Raw genomic sequence first — 23,972 nt, forward strand, 5'->3', positions numbered from 1 at the left:
TATATGCATGCTTCTTCTTCATCAACTCAGGTACTAAAGAAAATGCTGAGCATTCTATCTTCATGGATATTACTGTACCTAAAGAAGGCCTAATGACAATTCAAAACCTATTTTTCACAACTTAATTTTTTAGTGTCTAAACCAGAGACAGAATACTGCACTGCATGTCTTATGGTCTTCAATTTTGCATTCCTAACATGTTGGCATCAGAGGCCAACTGTCTAGAAGTACTGCAAAAACAGATCAATTTATCCTACTGGGAGCATCTATGAGCTGTATAAATCATAAATACACACAAGTAAAGAAGCAGTATTGGTATTTATGAGGACAAAAAGGAATTTGAAGAAAAACAAAATGTATTAGGCTAATTTGTGCCTAATTTGAACTGTTTTTTTTTTTTATTATTCACTTAAAAAATGTTGTCCACTAGCTAGCCATATGCAGAAGATTGATATTGGACCCCTTCCTTACACCATATATAAAAATTAACTCAAGACGGATTAAAGACTTAAATGTAAACCCCAAAACTATAAAAATCCTAGAAGACAACCTATGCAGTACCATTCTGGACATAGGAACAAGCAAAAATTTCATGAAAAAGGCACCAAAAGCAGTGCAACAAAAGCAAAAATTGACAAATGGGATCTAATTAAACTGAAGAGCTTCTGCCCAGCATAAGAAACTATCAAGAGAGTAAACAGACAACCTATAGAATGGGAGAAAATTTTTGCAAACTATGCATCTGACAAAGGTCTAATATCCAGCATCTAAAAGGAACTTAAATTTACAAGAAAAAAAAAACCACTCCATTACAAAGTGGGCAAAGGACATGAACAGACACTTTTCAAAAGAAGACGTGCATGTGGCCAACAAGAATATGAAAAAAAAAAAAAGCTCAACCTCACTGATTATTAAAGAAATGCAAATCAAAACCACAATGAGATATCAACTAACACCAGTCAGAATGGCTATTCATAAAAAGTCAAAAAACAGCAGATGCTGGCGGGGTTGTGGAGAAAAATAAATGCTTATACACTGTTGATGGGAGTGTAAATTAGTACAACCATTGTACAAAACAGCATGATGATCCCTCAAAGACCTAAAAACAGAAATACCATTTGACCCAGCAATTCCACTACTGGATATGATATATCCAGAGGCATATAAATTGTTCTGTCATAAAGACACATGCACACATGTTGCAACACTATTCACAATAGCAAAGACATGGAGTCAACCTAAATAACCACCAATGGTAGACTGGACAAAGAAACTGTAGTACACATACACCATGGGATACTATGCAGCCATACAAAAGAATGAGATTATGTGATTTGCAGGAATTTGGATGGAGCTGGAAGCCATTATCCTTGACAAACTAACACAGAAACAGAAAACCAAATACTGCATGTTCTCACTTACTAGTGAGAGCTAAGGGATGAGAAAACATGGACACATATTGGGGAACAGCAGATACTGGGGCCTAACAAAGGGTGGAGGTTGGGAAGAGGGAGAGAATCAGGAAAAATAATTAGTGGGTACTAGGCTAATACCACAAGTTTATCTATATAAAAACCTGCACATGTACCCCTGAACTTAAAATAAAAGTTAAAAAAGTTGTTATCCTCACGACCCTTCACGGTGATTATGAATCCTCCCCTTCCCTGCCCGTGCATGCTCTTTTATTCACCCCCATGACACTATCAATAGTTTCCATTTATTGAGTTAAGCACTGACTCCATGTCAGACACTAAATTGAATATGTGAGTTATCTCATATAATCCTTAACATAATCTCATGAGGGGGTTACTATAATTTCTTCCATTTTGCGATAAAAAAAATGAAAACAGAGAAAGGAGCAGTAATATATATAATGCTAATGTGTGGAGGAGCCCCTCTATCTTGGGAGCCTGTTACTTAACCACTTTATTCTTATACCTACCTTGCCTAAAATCTTCCCTGATTCTCAAAAAGGGCTGAAACCTCACTCCTGAAAAGGCCAAGGCAGAGGCTGACCCCTCTGAGATTTAGAAACTCTTTCACCTTAGGAAATAGACTTCAAACATTTTTCACAATGGGAGCAAGAGCAGGTGAAGAGGTTTGGCCAACCATTGACATAAATATAGTAGACCCTGACAGATTGCCTTAAAGAAAACTATTAATGGAGGTTAGTATATGAGGCATATGCAGTATTCTTCCCTTCTCAAGGGAAGAATTAATCCCTCTGAGGATTAAGAACAGCTAGAAGGTGCAGCTAAGACAGATTTGAATCAAAATTTGCAAGAACTTTCTAACAAACCTGCCTCCAGTAAGGTACTCTCTAACCATAAGCCAGAATATTTGAGTAGTGAATTGGCAGAGGAATTCTGGAATATCTTTTAAATCTGAAATGCAGCTTGTCATTTAAAAATAAAAGGGAGAATACATACTTTGAAAGAAAAAGAGGAGGCAAAGCAGCTGGTAATCATATCATAGCCTCATGCTGAACTATTCATGGTGCTAACAAAGTGACTATTATAGTGGATATTAGTAAACACTTGTTGAATAGAATAAAATAAAATCAAACCCAGATACAGTTTCTATAGTAGATGAAGTAGTATACTAGATGCTTATTGTCTGAGTTTTTGAGATAAATGTAGGTTAAGTGTGAAATAACCAGGAGACTGTAGGAATGCCTGAATTGGTGAAGTTGGAGAATAAAGGAAAGGTTCTTGGAAAATGGAAATTGCATGGTTCTAGGATGACTTTTGTGTTTCCAACAGGAAATGCTCGTGTGGATGAGTAAAGATAGCTCATATCTGCAAGAGAGAATCATGGTGATCATCAACAAGGTGTTAAGATTTACAGTCAGGAAAGTCAGAAAATATGTAAGTCACAGAGTATAACAATGCCACCTGATTCTGAAGACTGCATTTCTATAGTGCTGCTTTCCGTGTCTTGGGTCCTAACAGTACTCGACAGGTCCTTGGTATTATCGTACTGGTAGGTTGGTTGGGATATCAGAAAAGGAGTCAATATCCTACATGACTTTTTGTCAATCAGAACAGAGTTTCTCAGACAACTGGTTAAGATACATCATGTTTTATGCAAAGAACATGAAGGTGTTAAAACCAGATTCTTGCTGACTCTGAAATTTCCTCTGTAGACCACAATTTGTAATTTTTAAAATTCTCCCAACCTTACCTGTCTTCTTAAGTATTACTTCCTAAAATAATTTGAAAGCTGTTATTTATTTATTTTAAATTTATGCAAGTAATCTTCAAATTCTTTCATTGTGACACATGCTAGAGGTAGAGCATAAGTCTCCCTTTACTATCCTCTCCACACCAACCCTCTCCTTAGCCATGTCAGCGTGATGTGTGTCCTACCAAACCACTTTCAATGTGCACACCCACATATAAAACACACACTGAAATACATAGCTTTATTACTCATTGTTTCTTTACTAAAGTTATATTTACATATGGTTCTACAATTTGCTTTTTTCACTGAAACAATACATCCTACAGATATTTTCATGTCAACATATGTAGATTCATTTTGTTATTTTAAATACAGTTTATAGCCCACAGTTTTGACATATTATGATCCATTTAGCTGTTTTTCAGTTGATGGACATTAAAGTATCATTTAATTTTTTCTGCCTCAAACAATACAAAATGGGCATCTTTGTGCAAGTACATGGGTGTGTACCTGGAAAGGCTTAGAAAGATAATGATCAGATGAAGAAGTATGATAGGTTAAAGTTTAGTAACACAAAATTGTCCACCAATTTGCATTCTTATAAATATTAAAGTGCCCATTTCCCCACACCTTCACCAATACGGGGATACAATCAGACTTTAATTTTTGCATTTCAGATGGAGAACAAATAGGTATGTCATAATCACCAGTATTTACTGAGTTTGTCTATACTTTGAATGACATCATGGCCTGCCTTCTAAAAACCCTTATACTACCTATGAACATTTCTCTTTTGTGGATACTGTATATTCAGCCTCTGTTTCCCAACCCATCCTTCACAGTGATTTTTAAACATACTCTGCTAATTACTTATCTGATTGCTGGAGTCACTTCAGGAGGAGATAAAAGTAAAGAGGGTGAGAAACATGCATTCATGATGTCATATTTATCCATTTTCTACTGCTTGTACAAGCAGTCCCCAGATTTATTGAGATGAAGAATCTAGATGAGCTTTGTAATACATTTGAATTTTTACTATTTTGTTTGAACTCAGCTTTGGAACATAATACAATTTACTTAGATGGAGGATACAGTCCAGGATGTTCTTTGTATCATGCTGATTCCCTATTTCAGTGTCCAAAAAAGAAAAGAGAGTGAGTGGCTTGTTTCAAACTTCTGATTCTCTGACCTGGGAAGGCAGCCTTTCTCTAACGTCTAAAATAGCTTGAGTTTTGCATTTAGTGTCCAGAAGGTTCACCATTGAAAATTTTGCAAGTGAGGCTTGAGATTAAGTGTATCTCACCACTCAAGACTGTTTCCTGCACAGCTCCTAAAATGTGTTATATACTCAGCAAGTATTTGATGACAATTGTTTGACTAGAGCCTAGTCACATGTTTCTCTCTGCATTTGATATATTCTAGTGAGTTCCACTCAAGTAGCAGATAGACATTTTGGAGTTTCATTTTCTATCACCTCTTTACATTACTGTAGTAGAGTTCATTCTCCTTTGCCTACATCCCATCCTTCAACTGCAAAGGAATAAATATGTAAATTCACATGTGAAGCAGAAGGTTCTCAGAAATTGTTAGTTGAGAGTTCCTAGCTATAACTCAGATTTCTTCCAGAAAACCGATGGAATAACCTATTACTCTGTTCTGCAATGTTCACTAAGTGCCACCAGGTGGAAGTACTTCAGCATTTTCCTGAACATTGAAACTAGAGCTAGAATCAACCAACTCATCACAGTCAGGGAAGCATAAAACTTCACTAAGTTCGCTTTCTCTTTAAAATAACGTCCTGCAAAGATGATTAAGCCAGCGAAATTAATTGGGGAGACAAATACACAAAACAAAAAAAAATCAAAACACATTGTTGATAAATTAAAATCTGAGATTCCCACAGCCCTAGTCTGTGCATCTCTGTATCTGACACATTGTAGATCATCAATGAATATTTGTTCTACCCTTCTCTAAGTGCATCCACCTCATTTGTTGTCTGGTACTGTTCCTACATTGGATAGACTTTTTTCTTCATAATAACCCTAGCCTAGGTCCTCCAGAGTGTCAGAGATTCTTGTCTTATTGAACAATTCTATCATTTTTATCTTGTCATAAACATTTTTTTTTTTTTTTTTTTTTGAGGCGGAGTCTCGCTCTGTCACCCAGGCTGGAGTGAAGTGGCCAGATCTCAGCTCACTGCAAGCTCCCCCTCCCGGATTTACGCCATTCTCCTGCCTCAGCCTCCTGAGTAGCTAGGACTACAGGTGCCCGCCACCTCGCCCGGCTAGTTTTTGTATTTTTAGTAGAGACGAGGTTTCACCGTGCTAGCCAGGATGGTCTCGATCTCCTGACCTCGTGATCCGCCCGTCTCGGCCTCCCAAAGTGCTGGGAGTCATAAACATTTTTAAAGTGATGATTTGTCTCACATGACCTGTGTGCCCATCAGGGTAGAGAAACCCCTACACTCAAAGCACATGTTCCTTCAATTAAATGATTCAACTTTCCACAGGCAAAGAAATGTAAGTTAAGCATGTCAACTTACAGCATTAAGATTTTTTTTTTCCTAACTTTGTCCCTTTGGCACATCAGCATTGAAAAATGGATAGTGGATTTCCAGCTAAATCTAACAAATTGTCCACATGTATATATCTCCTTCTCCAGAGTCTCCACAAAATGACGGTAATAAAATATTTTAAAAGTATAAATACATAGCAACAAAGAGAATTAATGAAGTGTTTTCAATGGGCTAGTCATGCCAACAAATTTCTGGAAGACAGATTAGTTAGAAGATAAAACCTGGCAGGGGAACTGAATGGTGGGAGACCATGAGCATTAGGATAGGGGTTAGCTGAAAGAAAAGCAGTTTTCCCTGTAGAATCCTAGAGGGTGAGTTATGAAAGGCCAAATAATGATAAGGGGTGGGAGTCAAAGCAGGCTGGAAACATACGCATTAATTCAAAGGATTAATTGAAAGCGTGTACAGAAGAACCTATGTTGTCCCGCATTCCTCTTGACACACATTGGCCGACAGAAGTTGATAATTTTTCTTTTGCAAAAACCATTGTTAAGTTCCCTGAGAAAAGAGTCTTGCATTCTATCTAGATATACTACAGCATGACTCCAGCCCCCCTCCTAGCTGCTCTAAAACAAAGTACAACAGGTGGCAAGCCTTGCTCACACACAAAACCCCATCAAGAGGCATTACATCCTTAAATATTAAGCAGCAACAACACTTTGTGAAATTTGGGGAAACTCTCCAAATAAAAGAGACAGACAAAGGTAAATAAAGAAAAAAATACTATTAAAGATAGAGGGACAGCTGGGCTTTGTGGCTAATGCCTATAATCCCAGTGCTTTGAGAGCCTGAGTTGGGAGGACCTCTTGAGCCCAGAAATTCTAGGCTGCAGTGAGCTATGATCACACCACTGCAGTACAGCCTGGGTGACAGAGTGAGACCTCATCTCCAAAAAAATTAAAAGTAAAAATAATTTTAAAAAATAAAATAAAGAGATAATGCAGGGTACAGATGAGAAAGACATAGGTACATGCCAAAAGGAAATATAACTAAAGTGAGCATGGCCTATACATTGAATAATTTTACCTAGTCATGGTGAGACCATACTATTGATTTTTAACTTTTAGAATTAATCTATAAACCCAGCACAGAAAAACTTAAATGAGTTACTGAACACAATGTAAATGCTACGAGCTCAAAAGTGCAAAAATTAAAGTGCAGAGAATAGTTTAGTGGTTCTCCAAAAAGTTAAACATAGAATTGCCATTTGACACAGAAATCTTGGGTATATACCTAAAAGAATTTAACAGTTGTTTAAACAAAACTTATACAAAGTGTTCATTGCAGCAAAATTCACAATAGCTGAAAAGGGCAGTCTAAATGTCCATCAATAGGCAAATGAACAAGTAAAATGTAACATACTCATATGGCATATTATCCACTCATAAAAAAGTATAAAGTTGTATACATGCTACAACATGCATAAACCTTGAAAACATTATACTAAGTGAAAGAAGCCAGGCACAAAAGGCTACATTCTGGATGATTCTACTTATGTTCCTATGCTGTTATTACGTTTTATCCTGTTATATTCCTATTCTGTTTTTCTCTTCTATGAAACAAGAAATAAAAGTATTAATATAGTAGTAAAACACAAAAGTGGAAGAATTAAAAATAATATACTATGATGAGTAATGTTCTCCATTGAGAGAATTATGGGGAAGCGGAAGAATGGAATTGAGATAGACAATGTCTCAAACTGATGTTAGAAGTGAAGGTGCATTGTTTATAGAGACAGGGATGACTTCCAGAAGAAGCAGTTGAAAACCATGGAAGTGGTTGCTTCTGGAACCTAGCACTTAAAACTATCATTATTGTTAAGATAAGCGACTGGAGAGGCCAGATCTACAAAGAAAGGGCACAGTTAAAAGGGCCAGAAAACTAAGCAGGAATACTTAGGTTTAGGAGTGAATACCAAGAAGCTACTTTTCTCCATTTTTTAAATATTTGCTTCTTTTAATACTTGGGTAGATTTTCTATAAAGCCAGGATATATCATATTGAAAGCTCTCAAAGTCTTGTCTTAGAGGAGGGGTAGCTGTGGTTGTCAAGCTTCTGAATGGCTGTGCAGGATATACATTAGTGTGCTCCATGATCCACGCTGCCTTACTCCTCTCTCCGCCTATCTTGGGTCATGTCCCACTCCCTAAACATGCCTTTTTAGTTGGTGACAGTAAGTGGAAATGCAGTCTAGGCACGACCACACATACTTTGCTAGAGGCATCCACCTAACATATACAGTTAGATAGATCCTAACTGGCAAACAGAAGAGAAGGAAACCACTAGGAGTTTCATTTACAAAAACATCTACTAAGAACTACACATTTAACAAGTTCCTGAGCAGGGATAATCAGGGAGGACATTTGAGGCAAAACCTGTAATATGGCCGGGCGCGGTGGCTCAAGCCTGTAATCCCAGCACTTTGGGAGGCCGAGACGGGCGGATCACGAGGTCAGGAGATCGAGACCATCCTGGCTAACACGGTGAAACCCTGTCCCTACTAAAACTACAAAAAACTAGCGGGGCGAGGTGGCGGGCGCCTGTAGTCCCAGCTACTCGGGAGGCTGAGGCGGGAGAATGGCGTAAACTCGGGAGGCGGAGCTTGCAGTGAGCTGAGATCGGGCCACTGCACTCCAGCCTGGGCGACAGAGCGAGACTCCGTCTCAAAAAAAAAAAAAAAAAAAAAAAAAACCTGTAATATAAGATGACTGTAAGGCCAGTCCCCTGTAAGTGGTGCTCAGCTTCAGTGAGTTAAGCTGTGAGAAGTACTACTCTTCTCTCATGCCCAGTAGAGAGAGAAAACTTGCTCCTTTTTCTCATGCCCATACACAACGATGGTTTTTAAGATCTTGCCATCGAGTAGGGGGGAAAAAAAAAACTTGGAATATAAACCCAAAGAAAAGGACTTCCAGGGAAAGAGAGCATTTCTCCCTAGGGCCTAGAGCAGAGGCAGCTGCTACTGTCTGCTCCCAGACTCTCCAAAGCCACAGAGCTCCTAAAAGGGGAAGGACCAGGCCAGTCTTTGTACGGGTGAAAAAGAATACAAGCAGAATATCCACGGGAAAAAAAGATGTTTATAATCTCTGTTCTCCTACTGAGACCATCACTCCCCATATCACAATTCAATTATGGCCTTGGCCCATGACCCAGATGACCCAGGCCACTTCATATTTCTTCCTTAGGAATTTCTGTGTGTGTGTGTGAGAGAGAGAGACAGAGTGGGTGGGAAGTGGTGAGGTAAGTCACGTAAAGGGCAGGGAAAATGGGGCATGAAAAAGGTCAACAGAAGCAGAAGCAGGCCTTGTGATCCCTCTGGAGTTTACCATCAACAATTGCTCCAATCATCAAAGCCTCTACCAAGGAAAAGTAATCAATTGTCTTGGAGGCAAGAACTATCTGCAAGCCATGCTGCTAGTTCTCCAAATCTACATTTAATCAGAGCCCTTGTTTGTTTTAAAAAAAGACACACAAAATTGGTAAAGGGCACCCATAATTTCATAAAAGCAAATGCCTTTTCTATCTTTCCTCTTTTCTATCTCTACTCCCTTCTCTATGTGGATATTCTCTAGCCAAACAGGCCCGTTAAGATGAAAATCTAAATATTTGATTAGTCGAAGTGTTGAAGAAGTTGTAGAAGGAAATACAGAAATATTTTGGTAGTAGCTTTGACAACAAAAGCAAATGCTCTGCATTTTAAAAAATGAATTTCCCTGAGAGGAATCAGAACAACTTCAAAAGGAAAAGTGGCATACCTCCTCAGTGACTTATAGTGTTTCGTATGTGGAGAAGGAAGCACTAAAGGTTTTGGAAATACACATCCCACCTTACTTTTCCATGTCCTGGGAATTTGCTACCCGCAAATGGCTACCCACTGCATGGCACAGAAACTAACATTAGTTGAGTCACCATTATTTCCAAGTACTTTGCTAGGATTTTTTCTTCTTGTCATCAGTGTTACCCCTTACTCTCCACAATAACTGTTACAAAGTGGAATTTATTATCTTCATTTCACAGATGAGGAAATTGAGAGTCAGTAACGGGGCCAGGATTTGATTACAGATATTGTAAACTCTGAAGCTTATCTTAGAATCCTAGTCTGATTTATAACAGGATCAGATGCATGCAGACATTTTCATGTTGGCTATGCATAGCAAATGAATGTTCTCCTTTGGTTCTCCATTAGACAAGTGTTGATGCTCCATCTTTGGGTCTCCTGGCAGCAGAGCTGTGTCTTTTGTGTTCCCATGAAGATCCCTCGATTGTACAACAAGCGTCATTGGGAATGTGTCACCTCCTCTACATTGCACAGTGTCAGAATGGTAAGAATGGTTCACCATCTTTTCTCAGGATTACTAAGAATATGTCCCTCGTGATGCAATTTATGGGTCCTGGGAAGGCTCTATGTCTGTCAATTTCTAAATCCTGTCCCAAGAGTCATAGCTATACTTTCTAAAATGTATCTTTGAATCCTTTTTGCATTGTCAAGAAATTCTGGTAATAGTGTGGTTGGTTCTTCAAGATTTATAAAGTACTGTTCTTAGATTACTTGAGTATTAATAGTGGGGAGAGAAATGCTTGGTGGAACCAGGAAGGACGGAGAAGGAGAGAATTTACCAATGGGACTTTAAAAATGAGGTATTTTTTCTATCTAATTGAGCATCTGATAGACTACTCAGAAGATTCTTGCTTCAGTGGTGGAGAAAAATCAGTCTAGGATTAAAATAAATGTTGCTATGACTTGTCTAACAAAACATAAAAGCAAGACCTGAAAGTATTAAACTATTTCCAAGTAATTTAATTGCATTTTAGAACAAAGCTTAAAAATATTCGTATATTTGTAAGGGGTGGAGCCTCTGTCTATGGAGCCTATGCCTCTGCTTCTGTCCAGGATGTAATAACAGAGAACAGATTTACTCTATTTACCCTCCTATAATAAGCAACCTTAATATATACATATAGTTTTTGGCCAGGCGCAGTGGCTCACGCCTGTAATCCCAGCACTTTGGGAGGCCAAGGCGGGTGGATCACAAAGTCAGGAGATTGAGACTATTCTGGCTAAAACGGTGAAACCCCGTCTCTACTAAAAAATACCAAAAAATTAGCTGGGCATGGTGGCAGCTGCCTGTAGTCCCAGCTACTCAGGAGGCTGAGGTAGAAGAATGACGTGAATCTGGGAGGCGGAGCTTGCAGTGAGCCAAGATCACACCACTGCACTCCAGCTTGGGTGACAAAGTGGTGACAGAGCGGGACTCCGTCTAAAAAAATATATATATATACACACACACACACACACACACACATAGTTTTCAATTCATTGGACATTAAATAACAAAGGACAATGACTCTTGAAAGATGAGAAGATAAGAACAAATGAGGTGGGGTTTGTAATTGCCTAAGCTTACCACCTAGAGTACATTTCTAGGAGCCAATACAAAAAGAGATAAGCCAGTGGTCTCATCAAGTTAAAAAGAAATGGGAGTCCAGATAGGTCAATAGCTAGAGTTGAAAGGCCAGGGTACCAGAACGGGGTACATGAGTACATGCACACACATACACACACACACACACACACGCACAAACTCACAAACTCGAGATCTTCAGAGATCTAAAGAGAGCCCCCTTTAAGTATTTAGCTGAGTACTAATGAGAATATGCATGTGAGTAAACTGCCTGAGTTCGAATGGTGGGAAACAACAAAAATGATTAGAGAAAAAGATCCAGTGCTCAACAAAGGCTGGTGATAATACCTATGCCTGTAAGCCAGAATTTAAAAGCTTATAATTCACAAGTACTGAGGTAGAGTACTCAGATGGGTTTTGTCTCATTAGGAGAAAAAAATCATCCCCAGACCAAACTGTTTTAGTGCTACTTAAAAAGGCCTACAAACTAGATCTAAAAGTATCACTATCTCCAAATATTTTAATTATTTACCAAAACAAAGCTGAAGAATACCCCTAGAAATAAAAAAGTTCCTGCACTCAACAAGTTAAAATGAACATGTCTGAAATCCAATTTAAAAAAAAAAAATTATTAGGCTGGGCACGGTGGCTCACGCCTGTAATCCTAGCACTTTTGGAGGCTGAGGCAGGCAGATCACCTGAGTTCAGGAGTTCATGATCAGCCTGGCTAAAATGGTGAAATCCCATCTCTACTAAAAATACAAAATTAGCTGGGCGTGGTGGTATGTGCCTGTAATCCCAGCTACTCAGGCTGAGACAGGAGAATTGCTTGAACCTGTGAGGCGGAGGTTGCAGTGAGCCAGGATCGCGCCACTGCACTCCAACCTTGGCAATAGAGAAAAGGCACAAATGATAGAATGAGTAGAGTGTGACATAAAAAGAATTATTATAACTATATTCCACTTATTTAAGGAATTAGAAGATAAAAACATCTTAAGTAGAGACATAGAAAAACTCCTAAAAGACCTATATTGAACCTCTGGAGATAAAAATGACAGTATCTGAGAAGAAAAATTCTCTGGCGTGGATTAACAACAACATTGCAGAAGAAAAGATTCATGAGCTTACACACATAGTAATAGTAATTATCAAAATTTAAACAGAGAAATAAACAACTGAGACAAATAGAGCATCAATGAACTATGAGGCATGTCTAATTTGAGTCTCTGAAAAGCCTAATGCATATCTTATTTGAGTCTCTGAAAGTGAGAAAGTCAGGACAGAAAAACAAATTAAAGAATAATGACTGAAAAATTGTCAAGTGTAATAAAAGCTATAAACTCACACACTGAAAAGTGTGGCAGAGAACAGGAAACGTGAAGAAAAGAACATCAAGGCACATCATAATTAAATTGCTTACAAGTGATAAAGAAAAAAATCTTAAAAGGAGCCAAAGAGGAAAAAGGACATTACATATAGAGAAACAAAGATAAGGGTGACAGCAGATTTCTCATCAGAAATGACACAAGTTATAGGCAATGAAGCCAACATCATAAAATACAGGAAAGAAAAAAAAAATGTCAATCTGGAATCCTTAAATGAGTAGAAATATCTTTCAAAAAAATAAAATAAAGACATTTTAGATATACAAGAGTTGGTAGAATTAATTACCATCAGATCTTTAACTGCAAGAAATGTTAAAGAAAATTCTTTTAGAAAAGGAAATTATACCGGATGAAAATCTAGATCTACAAAAAGGAATGAAGAGCACTGGAAAACTTCAACAATATAGATAAATATTCATTTCTCTCTCTTATTTAAATCTCTTTAAATGATAGCCAGCTCTTTAAAGCAAAAGTAATAACAAAAGTAAAATGTATAAAAACAATAACACGAAAACTTAAAGGGGAAAATGTATAAATGTGTTTTAAAATTCTTCTCCTATGTACAAAGTTATAAAATAACACTTGAAAGTAAACTGTAATAAGTTAAGGGTGTATCATCTAAACCCTAAAGCCACCACTAAGATAACATAGCAAAAAGTTATATATAATAAGCCAAAATGGAGCTAAAATGGAATCATGGAAAATAATTTAAAATGAAGCAAAAAGAATAGAAAAAAATAGATAAGAAAAAATAGTAAACAAATAATCAAGAAAAATTTTTAACCCAATCATAATAAATGTAAATGTTCTAAATATCCCAAGTAAAAAGACAGAGATTGTCAGACTGAATAAAAAGCAAGCCTCAACTATATGCTGCCTACAAGAAACTCACTTTAAATATAAAACACACATGAATTAAATGTTAAACATTAGAAAATGATATGTTAACAATAATAAAAAGAAAATTGGAGTGGCTACATTATATTGCTATAAAAAGATATATTTTAGAGATAAGAATGCCTCCAAGGCAAAAAAAAAAAGTCATTTCATAATGATAAAGGGATCAATTAATTAAGGAGACATAATAATTTTTTTGAATAGATTTAGGGGGTACAAATGCTGATTTGTTGCTTGGATATATTGACTAGTAAGCATCACCTAAATAGTGTACATTTTACCCATTAGGTCCTTTCTCATCCCTCACCCCACCTTTCATCTTCCTACCTTTATGAGTCTCTGATGTCTATTAATATGCTCTGTATGCTCATGTGTACACATTATGTAGTGAGAACCTGTGGTATCTGACTTTCTGTTTTGAGTTATTTCACTTAAGATGTGACCTTTTTTGCCTCAATGATCTGTCTAATACTGTCAGCAGGATATTGACGACTCCCACTATTATTGTGTAGGATGTTGAAATCTCTCACTATTATTGTGTGGGAGTCTAAGTTTCTTTGAAGATCTCTAAGAACTTGCTGTATGAATCTGGGTGCTCCTGTGTTGGGTGCATATTTATTTAGGATGGTTAGGTCTTCCCATTGAATTGAATCCTTTACCATTTATGTAAATGCCCTTTTTGTCTTTTTTGATCTTTGCTGGCTTAAAGTCTGTTTTGCCTGAGATTAGGATTGCAACCCCAGACTTTTTCTGTTTTCCATTTGCTTGGTAGGGTTTCTCCATTTCTTTATTTTGAGCCTATAAGTGTCATTACATGTGACATGGGTCTCTTGAAGACAGCGTACCATTGTATCTTTGTACTTTATTAAGCTTGTCACTCTGTGCCTTTTAATTGGAGCATTTAGCCCATTTACCTTCAAGGTTAGTGTTATTTATGGATTTGATCCTGTCATGATGTTAGCTGATTAATTATGCAGACTTGTTCATGTGATTGCTTTATGTATTACTGGTCTGTGTACTTCAGTGTATTTTTGCTGTGACTAGTACTGGTCTTTCCTTTCCATATTTAGTGTTCTTTTCAGGAGCTCTTATCAGGCAGATCAGTGGTAATGAATTTCTTTGGCCTTTGCTTGTCTAAAAAGGGTCTTATTTCTCCTTCGCTTAGGAAGTTTAGCTGAGCCAGATATGAAATTCTTGGTTGGAATTTGTTTGTTTGTTTGTTTGTTTGTTTTAAGAATGTTGAGGCCAGGCATGGTGGCTCATACCTATAATCCCAGTACTTTGGGAAGCTGAGGTAGGTGGATCAATTGAGGTCAGGAGTTTGAGAACAGCCTGGCCAACATGGTCAAACCTCGTCTATACTAAAAATACAAAAATTAGTCAGGCATGGTGGTGTACGCCTGTAATCCCAGCTACTCAGGAAGCTAAGGCATATCAAAAAATGGTAACATTTTTTCTTTTTTCATTTTGACCTTGGAGAATCTAACGATTATGTGTTTTGGGGATGTAGAATTGTGCAGGAATTGTCTGTATTTCCTGAATTTGACTGTTGACCTCTCTAGCAAAGTTGGGGAAGTTTTCATGGATGAAATCCTGAAATGTTTTCCAAGTTGTTTGCTTTCTCCCCATCTATAGCAGGGATGCCAATAACACATAGAATTGTCCTCTTTATATAATCTTGTATTTCCTGGAGGTTTTGTTCTTTACTTTACATTCTATTTTCTTTTCTTTTCTTTTTTTTTTTTTTTTTTTTTTTTCTGACTACTTAATTCCGAGAGCCAGGCGTCAAGTTTCATGATATTTTTCCTCAGCTTGGTCTATTCTGCTGTTAATACTTGCATTTGCATTGTGAAATTCTTGTAGTATGTTTTTCAGCTCTATCGGGCCAGTTAGGTTTTTTTAATCTGGCTATTTCATCTATCAGCTCCTGTATCATTTTATTGTGAGTCTTAGTTTCCTTGGATTGGGTTTTGCTCTTCTCCTGAATCTCAGTAATCTTCATCCCTAGCCATATTCTGAATTATATTTCTGTCATTTCCATCAATCCAACCTGGTTAAGAACCCTTGTTGAAGAACTATTTCAGTCATCTGGAGGGCATAAAACACTAGCTATTTGAGTTACTGGTTCTTTCTCAGCTCTGCATGAGGGTATTCCTTTAACTGCAGTGGAGATTGAGTATAGTCAGCAGACTTCTTTTCAGCATGTCTTCACAGGGCTGAGCCTTGTGCAGGGTCTGTATTTGTATCTGACTTCTCATCTTTGGTTTCATGGTAGGGTATGTTAGTGAGATATTTTGGTGTTGAAGCTTTAGGGTGTGATCTGGTCAATGGCACTTAGGCACAGTGGTCAGTTGGTAGACTCTTGCTCAGTTGTGGCTCCCCTATATTTCCTTATACTAGCAGCTATGCTCCTTCTCAGTACCCTGAAACCACGGGCTCCTTTGCCACTTGAGTGTTGGCTATAGATCATGGCTTGGTACTTTCGGGATGCCTATCACAACTCTGGGGTGATTTCAAGGTTTATGTTTCCTTCCTAACTTGGAGGCAGCAGAGAAAGGAACCTCAGCAGTGATTGTGGCCAACAGTCTTTTGCTTGACTTCTGGAGGCTCCACACCAGAGAGATGCAGGTCAGTAATTGCTCAGTGCAATCAACCCAGGATTGAAGGTCTGTGCTGTGGGCCCAAGCGAGGAGTTCCCGGCCTGGTGATGAGCAGGGAGCATCAAGTAGAACCCTTGGGAGACAGACTGGCCCCCTCTCTTTGGGTTGATTGTAGCTTGCTGGAGGTGCAGATTAGGTACTTACAGTCTTTGCTCCTTCTTTAGTCCAAGGGTAGCAGGGGTAGTACCACTGCAAAAGCAGTGGTAGAGGAGTTTTCAGTTGTTCCCATGAGCTCTACTTCCAAGAAGCACAGAGCTGCTGTTACTGAGATTGTTCAGCCAGTAAAGTAGGACAGCTAAATTGCTGGTATGAGCTTAGGGTTGTGTTTGTTGGAGAGCAGGGGTTCAAGGACTCTCCAGGTGGAAAGATTGGTCTCCTCTCCCTATGGTGACTGTGGTGTGCTATAAGCTCTAGTATAGCCCTCAGGCTCATTTCTTCCCCAAATTGGGGGCAGCAGGGATAGAACTCCGCTGTGGCAATGGCAGAGGGGCTGTCAAATACCTCTGGGAGCCTTTCCCCAGGGAGACTCCAGGCCCCTTACCAATGGATATGCTCAGCCATGGTTGTGGGTGACCATTCTGCAGTTATGAGCCAGGGGCCCTGCCTGGTGAGGAGTGAGGGTTACGCATTTCCAGGGAATAAGGGTTAGACTCCTTTTCCTCTTGTGGCTGGAGTGTGTTGGAGGTGCCGGCATAGTGACTAGGCCCTTTGTTCCTTCCCCCAGCCCAAGGGCTGTTAGTGGAGTACCACAGCAATTGCAGTGGTGGAGGTGTTGTGGATTGACTCTGGGATTTTCTACTCAGAGAAATGCTACGCTGCCTCTGATTGAAAGGTCAGGTGGGGGCAGGGTGGTTGTGCTGGAGTCCAAGGTCAAGAGACTGTGTCCAGTGAGAAGGACTGAGACCTGTGTGGAAAATAGCCCAGCCACTTTTTCATGTCGGGAATGCTCTGTGCTGGGAATTCAGACCAGTCTTTGGTCCCCACAGACTCTCAAGAGCCTGGAGACAGTAAAGTTTATAAGACAGCAAAGATGGCAACTCGCCCTCCCAGGGAGCTCTGTCCCAGAGAGTTGCAGAGATGCTACCTGCTCGATAGCGTTGGTGAGGGATTGCTGGAGATCCAAGCAGGAGAACCTATTCAGTGAAAACTTAAATGATTGTTAGTATTTTGTAGCAATAAAATGTTTTTAAGTAAGATATGTATGTTTTTAGATATAATGCTATTGCATACTTACTAGAATACAGCATAGTGTAAATATACATTCTATAGGCATTGGGAAACCAACAAAATGAATGTGGGTTACTTTATTGTAATAATCACTTTATTGCAATGATCTGAAACCAAACCTGTAGTATCTTTTGAGGTATGTCTGCACATAATGGTAAAATACTGAATGATTTCCCTGAAACATCAGAAACAAGACAAGGATGTGCACTATCACTACTTCTATTCTATTCAACATTGTGCAGAACAGAATTGAGAGTCCAGAAATAAATCCACATATATAGTCAGCTGATTTTTTATGAAGTTTCAAAGGCAATTTAAAGGAGTGAGCACAAACTTTTCAATAAATTGTGTTTGGAAAAAATGAATATTTATAGGCAGAAAAACAGCTTTGAACCATATTTCATACATATTCAAAAATTAATCCAAAGTGAGTAATAGAACTAAATGTAAAATCTACAACTATAAAACTCAAAGAAATTTGGGGGCCTTGGATTAGGTAAAGATTTCTTAGATACAATAATCAAAGTATCAATGAAAATAAATGATAAATTAGGTATTTCTGCTCTTTGAAATATACTGTTAATAGTTAAGCCACAGACTGGGAGAAAATATTTGCAAACTACATATCTGGTAAAAGAACCATATTCAAAGTTCATAAAGGACACTCAAAACTCTGTAAGAGGAAGAGAGGAAGTCATCTCTGTTTACAGATTACATGATTTTATATTTAGAAAACCCCATCATCTCAGTCCACAAACTTCTTGAACTGATAAGCAACTTCAGCAAAGTCTCAGAATACAAAATCAATGTGCAGAAATCACAAGCATTCCTTTACACCAACAATAGGCAAGCAAAGAGCCAAATCATGAATGGACTCCCATTTACAATTGCTACAAAGAGAATAAAATACCTTGGAATACAGCTAACAAGGGATGTGATGGATCTCTTCAAGGAGAACTGCAAACCACTGCTCGAGGACATAAGAGAGGACACAAACAAATGGAAAAACATTCCATCCTTATGGATAGAAAGAATCAATATTGTGAAAATGGCCATACTGCCTAAAGTAATTTATAGATTCAATGCTATTCCTATCAAACTACCATTGACATTCTTCCACGATTAAAAAAAAAAAACTACTTTAAATTTCATATGGAATCAAAAAAGGCCCCGTACAGCCAAGACAAACCTAAGCAAAAAGAAGAAAGCTGAAGGCATCATGCTACCTGACTTCAAACTATACTACAAGGCTACAGTAACCAAAACAACATGGCACTGGTACCAAAACAGACATATAGACAAATGGAACATAACAGAGACCTCAGAAATAACACCACACATCCACAACTATCTGATCTTTGACAAACCTGACAAAAACAAGTAATGGGGAAAGAATTCCCTATTTAATAAATAGTGCTTGAAAAACTGGCTAGCCATATGCAGAAAACTGAAACTGGACCCCTTCCTTACACCTTATACAAAAATTAACTCAAAATGGATTAAGACTTAAATGTAAAACTCAAAACCATGAAAACCCTAGAAGAAAACCAGGCAATACCATTCAGGACATAAGCATGGGAAAAGACTTCATGAATAAAACACCAAAAGAAATTGCAAGAAAAGCCCACATTGACAAATGGGATCTAATTCAACTAAAGAGCTTCTGCACAGCAAAAGAAACTACTGTCAGAGTGAACAGGCAACCTACAGAATGGGAGAAAATGTTTGCAATCTATCCATCTGATAGAGGTCTAATATGCAGAATTTACAGGGAACTTGAACAAATTTACAAGAAAAAAAACAAACAACCCCATCAAAAAGTGGGCAAAGGATATGAGTGGAGACTTCTCAAAAGAATACATTTACAGAGCTAACAGACATATGAAGAAAACCTCAACATCACTGATCATCAGATAAATGCAAATTAAAACCACAATGAGATAACATCTCATGCCAGTCAGAATGGTGATTATTCAAAAGTTAGGAAACAATAGATGCTGGAGAGGATGTGGAGCAATAGGAACGCTTTTACACTGTTGGTGGGAATGTAAATTAATTCAACCATTGTGGAAAACAGTATGGCAATTCCTCAAGGTCCTAGAGCCAGAATACCATTTGACCAGCAATCCCATTACTGGGTATATACCCAAAGGAATATAAATCATTCTACTATAAAGACATGTGCACACATGTGTTTATTGCAGCACTGTTTACAATGACAAAGACATGGAACCAACCCAAATGCCTATCCATGATAGACTGGACAAAGAAAATGTGGTGCATATATACACTGGAGGAGTATGCAGGCATAAAAGGGAATGAGATCATGTCCTTTGCAGGGAGATGGATGAAGCTGGAAGCCATCATCTTCAGCAAACTAGCACAGGAACAGAAAACCAAATACCGCGTGTTCTCACTCTTAAGTGGGAGTTGAGCATTGAGAACACATGGACACAGAGAGGGGAACAACACACACCAGGACCTGTTGGGGGTGGGGGTTGGGGGGTGAGGGCAAGGAACTTAGAGGGTGGGTCAATAAGTGCAGCAAGCCACCATGGCACACGTGTACCTATGTAACAAACCTGCACGTTCTGCACATGTATCCACCCCCTTTTTTTTAGAAGAAATAAAAAAAAAAAAATCTCTAAGAAAAAAGACAACCAAATTAAAAAATAAAAATGGATTTAAATAGCCATCTTACCAAAGAAGAACACATAGCAAAGAAGCAAATCAAATAACGTTCTATATGTACTTATTAAAGAAATGTAAATTAAAACTATAATGAGATGCCACTACACACCCATTAGAATTTCTAAAACTGAAAAGACTGATTCTACCATGTGTTATTAAGGATGTATAGTCACTCGAGCTCACATACATTGTGAGCAAACTGAAAAATAGTATAACAACTTTGGAAAATAATTTGACACTATCCTAAAAAGATAAACATATAGCTATCATATGATTCAGTCATTCCACAACTTTATATCTACCTGAGAAAAATGAAAGTAGTTGTTCATACAAACACTTACTGGTACATGAATGTTCATAACACCATTATTTGTAATCACCTCAAACCGGAAACAACCTAAATGTCCATTAACAGGCAAATAGATAAAGAGATCTGGGTATGTACATATAATAGAATAGTATTATTAACTGTAAAAAGGAACAAACTATTAATATGTACAAAAACATGGATGAATCTCAGTAGTTTTGCTGAGTGAAAGAAGCCAACCGCCCTCCACCCCCAAAAAAGAGTGCATACTGTATGATCCACTTATATAAAATTAGAAAGTACCAACTTGACGGAGAGCAGATGACAGGAAGTGGATCAGTGGTTGACTTGGAGTCAGAGGATGGGTAGAGGGAGTAAGTGTGAGGGGTTACAAAAGGGCATGAGGAAACTTTCGGAGGCAATAGATATGTTCTTTTTTTTTTCCTGTGGTTTATTATTATTGAGTTTATAGATACACAAAAACTTACCAAGTTGTTCACCTTAGATATGTCATATGGGCTGGGCATGGTGGTTCACACCTGTAATCCCAGCAATTTGGTAGGCCTGGGTGGGCAGATTACTTGAGCCCAGGAGTTGGAGACCAGCCTGGGCAACATAGTGTGACCCTATGTCAACAAAATATGTGTATTTTTAATTAGCTGGGCACTGTGGCATGTGCCTGCAATCCCAGTTACTGGGAAGTCTGAGGTGAGAAGATCACTTGAGCCCAGGAGGTCAAGGCTCCAGTGAACCCTGTTTTTACCACTGGACTTCAACCTGGGTGACAGAGCAAGATCCCGGCTCAAAAAAGACAAAAAACAAAAACAAAATCAGTAAATAAATGTTAATTATATCTCTATAGAGCTATTTAAAAACGAACAAAATCATTTAAAGCTCACCTTCTCCGGAACTGAAATTTTCTGCACCTGAAGTTTTTCCTGAGCACTTCTGGATTCTCTGGTCTACCACTCAGCTCATTTCAGATGCCTCCGAGTCTACTGTCCCTGCCAATAGACCCTCCAGCTTAGCATTAGCTTTTCCAGCACACTGAACCATGCATTTGATGGTCTATATGTATTTGTTATCTTGTCAGGCTATTATTAAAAGTATTTGTCCTTCATTCATATGTCACATGGACTCTCTTAAACACTTTATGAATTCTGTATGAGTGTCATAATATTTTATGAGACTAAACTATGAGCAGAGAGTTAAATATTCAGAAAACATCAGATCTCCAGAACTGGGCAGGAAAAGAAAATTGGAAATAGTAATGTCATAGAACAAACCAGTGATCAAATAACCTTAAACTATTTTTCTTAACACAGCGGATATTAGAAGAAATCAGCCTACAAACGATAAAAGTTACGGTCTCCAGTTTCCTTCTTCTGATGTAGAATTTCTACCCAAGGAGTTTCAACAAGACAAAAGTAAAATTGCTCAGGTAATTTAGCCCCCACTTTTGCCAAGGGCTTTTGTTTATATATATTATTACTCTTAGTAGCAATTTATTTCAACAAAGTTTATGTTGTTAGTAGTTTTTCATTTTTTTTAAACACAGTGCGGTAAAATGTAAATGATTATAGACCATTTGGTTTTCTGATTTTCATCTCTATTAATAATTATGCCAATTATTCCCAAATATAGTAATTTGTATTACTTAATCCTTATAGAAAGCAAATGAGGTTTTCCTAGTTACACTTCTTTTTGTTTGGCCAACAAATAGTTCACTAAAAATGGAGAATTTCTGCTTATTTAGAAAAATTAACGAAGTCAGCAGTTAACAGACTTTCCAATACTATCATAATTTACTCTGCAAACATAATGACACTGTGATTTTGATTTTGTTTAAAAGTGTTATTAAATGAAAAATAAAAATTAAAAAAGCCTACATGATAAATCTCAATACCAAGTAAGTTGTGTTTACACTGTCTCAACCCTTGGTAGAACCATGAGGCTCTATAGCTATATATGCTCCCTCACCTTATTCAAACTACATAGGTTTAGCCATAGGCTCCAGAAGTTGCACTACATGGGGACCCAGGCTGGGCTTTCCAGCACCTTCCAGATAGGTTTAGCCATAGGCTCCAGAAGTTGCACAGCACTGGGGCCCAGGCTGGGCTTTCCAGCACCTTCCATCCACACACATTGAGCCAGTGGCTCAGCAAAACTTTTGGGGAAGCCCTTTAGGCCAGCTCATCTCTTGGGGTGGGAGGATCTAGGGGTTCCTCTTAAAACTACATGTATAAAGCAGTGTCTTCTTCCATGGCTGAGATGGGTTGAATTGTGGGAGGCTGAGGATACGCAAAAGCAATACATCTAACATGATATGATCAAAAATACTGCATAGATGTCTTAAATATGTAGAAGCCCGATGGTACATCTTTCCAAAACCAAAAGTTATTCTTTCCCACCTCCTCTCAAAATTTTCAAGCCTGGTTGACCATGTTCATTTACATAAAGAAACCAGGCATCTGTTTAAGTTTACTAGCAAATCTTCCCTCATTCTTCCATCCTCCACTTCAGTATCCTGGAATTGAAATCCTGAGTACCATGACTGGGCTAGTGAACCTAGGACCAGCAGTCTGTTGGGGTCTCTTCTAAGCTGTTCATGAAACTTATCATCACAGCCTCTAGGTTAGTGTCCTTGCTCATCGGAGTTTAATATCCATCAGGTGTAAAAATCCTTGGGCTTGGGGGAGGTGCCCTGGGTCCTTGTGTTCATGACCTGTTATTCATTTCCCAGTTGTGAGACCAAAGCAAGTCCAGCACTACATGCAGGAGCAGTAGCTGGAAAACCTGGAGCTGGGACTTCCAGTAGTAGATAGAATAGGTAAATTGAGAGAACACAAGATTGTAGAAACAAGACCAAGAGGACCATAGCCAAAGACAAAGTTCAAAGCATGCAAATAGGAGTAGAAGCAGCAAGGTTGCTAACCATGGAAGCTGGAAGCAAAACACCATTAAATGGGAAGGCTGGATAGAAAAACAAAACGAAAAACAATTCCCAAACCATGGCATTCTCGCTTTATATAGTGGTTGGTTTTAAGAGAGGACACTGGTTTGCAAATGATCCACAGAGAGCCACAAAGTGTCATTAACTAATATATATGTATGTATGTATGCTCATACCAAATAAACTAGTAGTCTCATTCATGGGAATTTATAGAAAGAAATAACTCAAAACAACACCACTATTTGTGAGAAGAACTTCTTCACAGATTTTTTAAAGTATATGCCAAACATAGAGGAATAAATGAAAATCTGTGGACTGTTAATAGCATATTATGCAAACATTCAAGCAAGTGGCATCAAGAACATGTAACAACATGGTGTAACAGTGTAGCAGTAAGAAGCAGGAGGAAATAAAAATGACCTCTGAAAAGCCCAGCTGATCCTGTGTGATTGGTGTTTTTCTGGAGAGTTACGTGTAGATAATATTTTACAAAGCAAATCTATCATTTTATATAATCTACTGTCACACCTTTACCTGTACATGACAGAAACTTCTAACACTAGCTCTAAGTTTCACTGGGAATTGCTTCTTCTACAACTTTTTAGATAGATACTAAAGTAAATTTTTTGTTGAGCAAGCAAATATTCAAAAAGAGAATATTCTGCCTTCCTCCATTAAAAAAAAAAAATCCAGTGT

General features: G+C 38.1%; 1 protein-coding gene across 1 annotated transcript in view; it reads left to right on the top strand.

Moving 5' to 3' along the window:
- The window catches only part of MROH9 (maestro heat like repeat family member 9), a 237,057-nt gene that overhangs the window by 129,820 nt on the left and 83,265 nt on the right, over nucleotides 1-23,972 (top strand). The window contains exons 3-6 of the mRNA XM_026447952.2: nucleotides 2,763-2,867; nucleotides 9,941-10,076; nucleotides 20,448-20,457; nucleotides 21,662-21,764. Of these exons, the coding sequence (XP_026303737.2) occupies nucleotides 2,763-2,867; nucleotides 9,941-10,076; nucleotides 20,448-20,457; nucleotides 21,662-21,764 (354 nt within the window). The remainder of the gene's footprint in view (nucleotides 1-2,762; nucleotides 2,868-9,940; nucleotides 10,077-20,447; nucleotides 20,458-21,661; nucleotides 21,765-23,972) is intronic.

The sequence above is a fragment of the Piliocolobus tephrosceles genome, chromosome 1, assembly GCF_002776525.5.
Source record: "Piliocolobus tephrosceles isolate RC106 chromosome 1, ASM277652v3, whole genome shotgun sequence".
Classification (NCBI taxonomy): Eukaryota; Metazoa; Chordata; class Mammalia; order Primates; family Cercopithecidae; genus Piliocolobus; species Piliocolobus tephrosceles.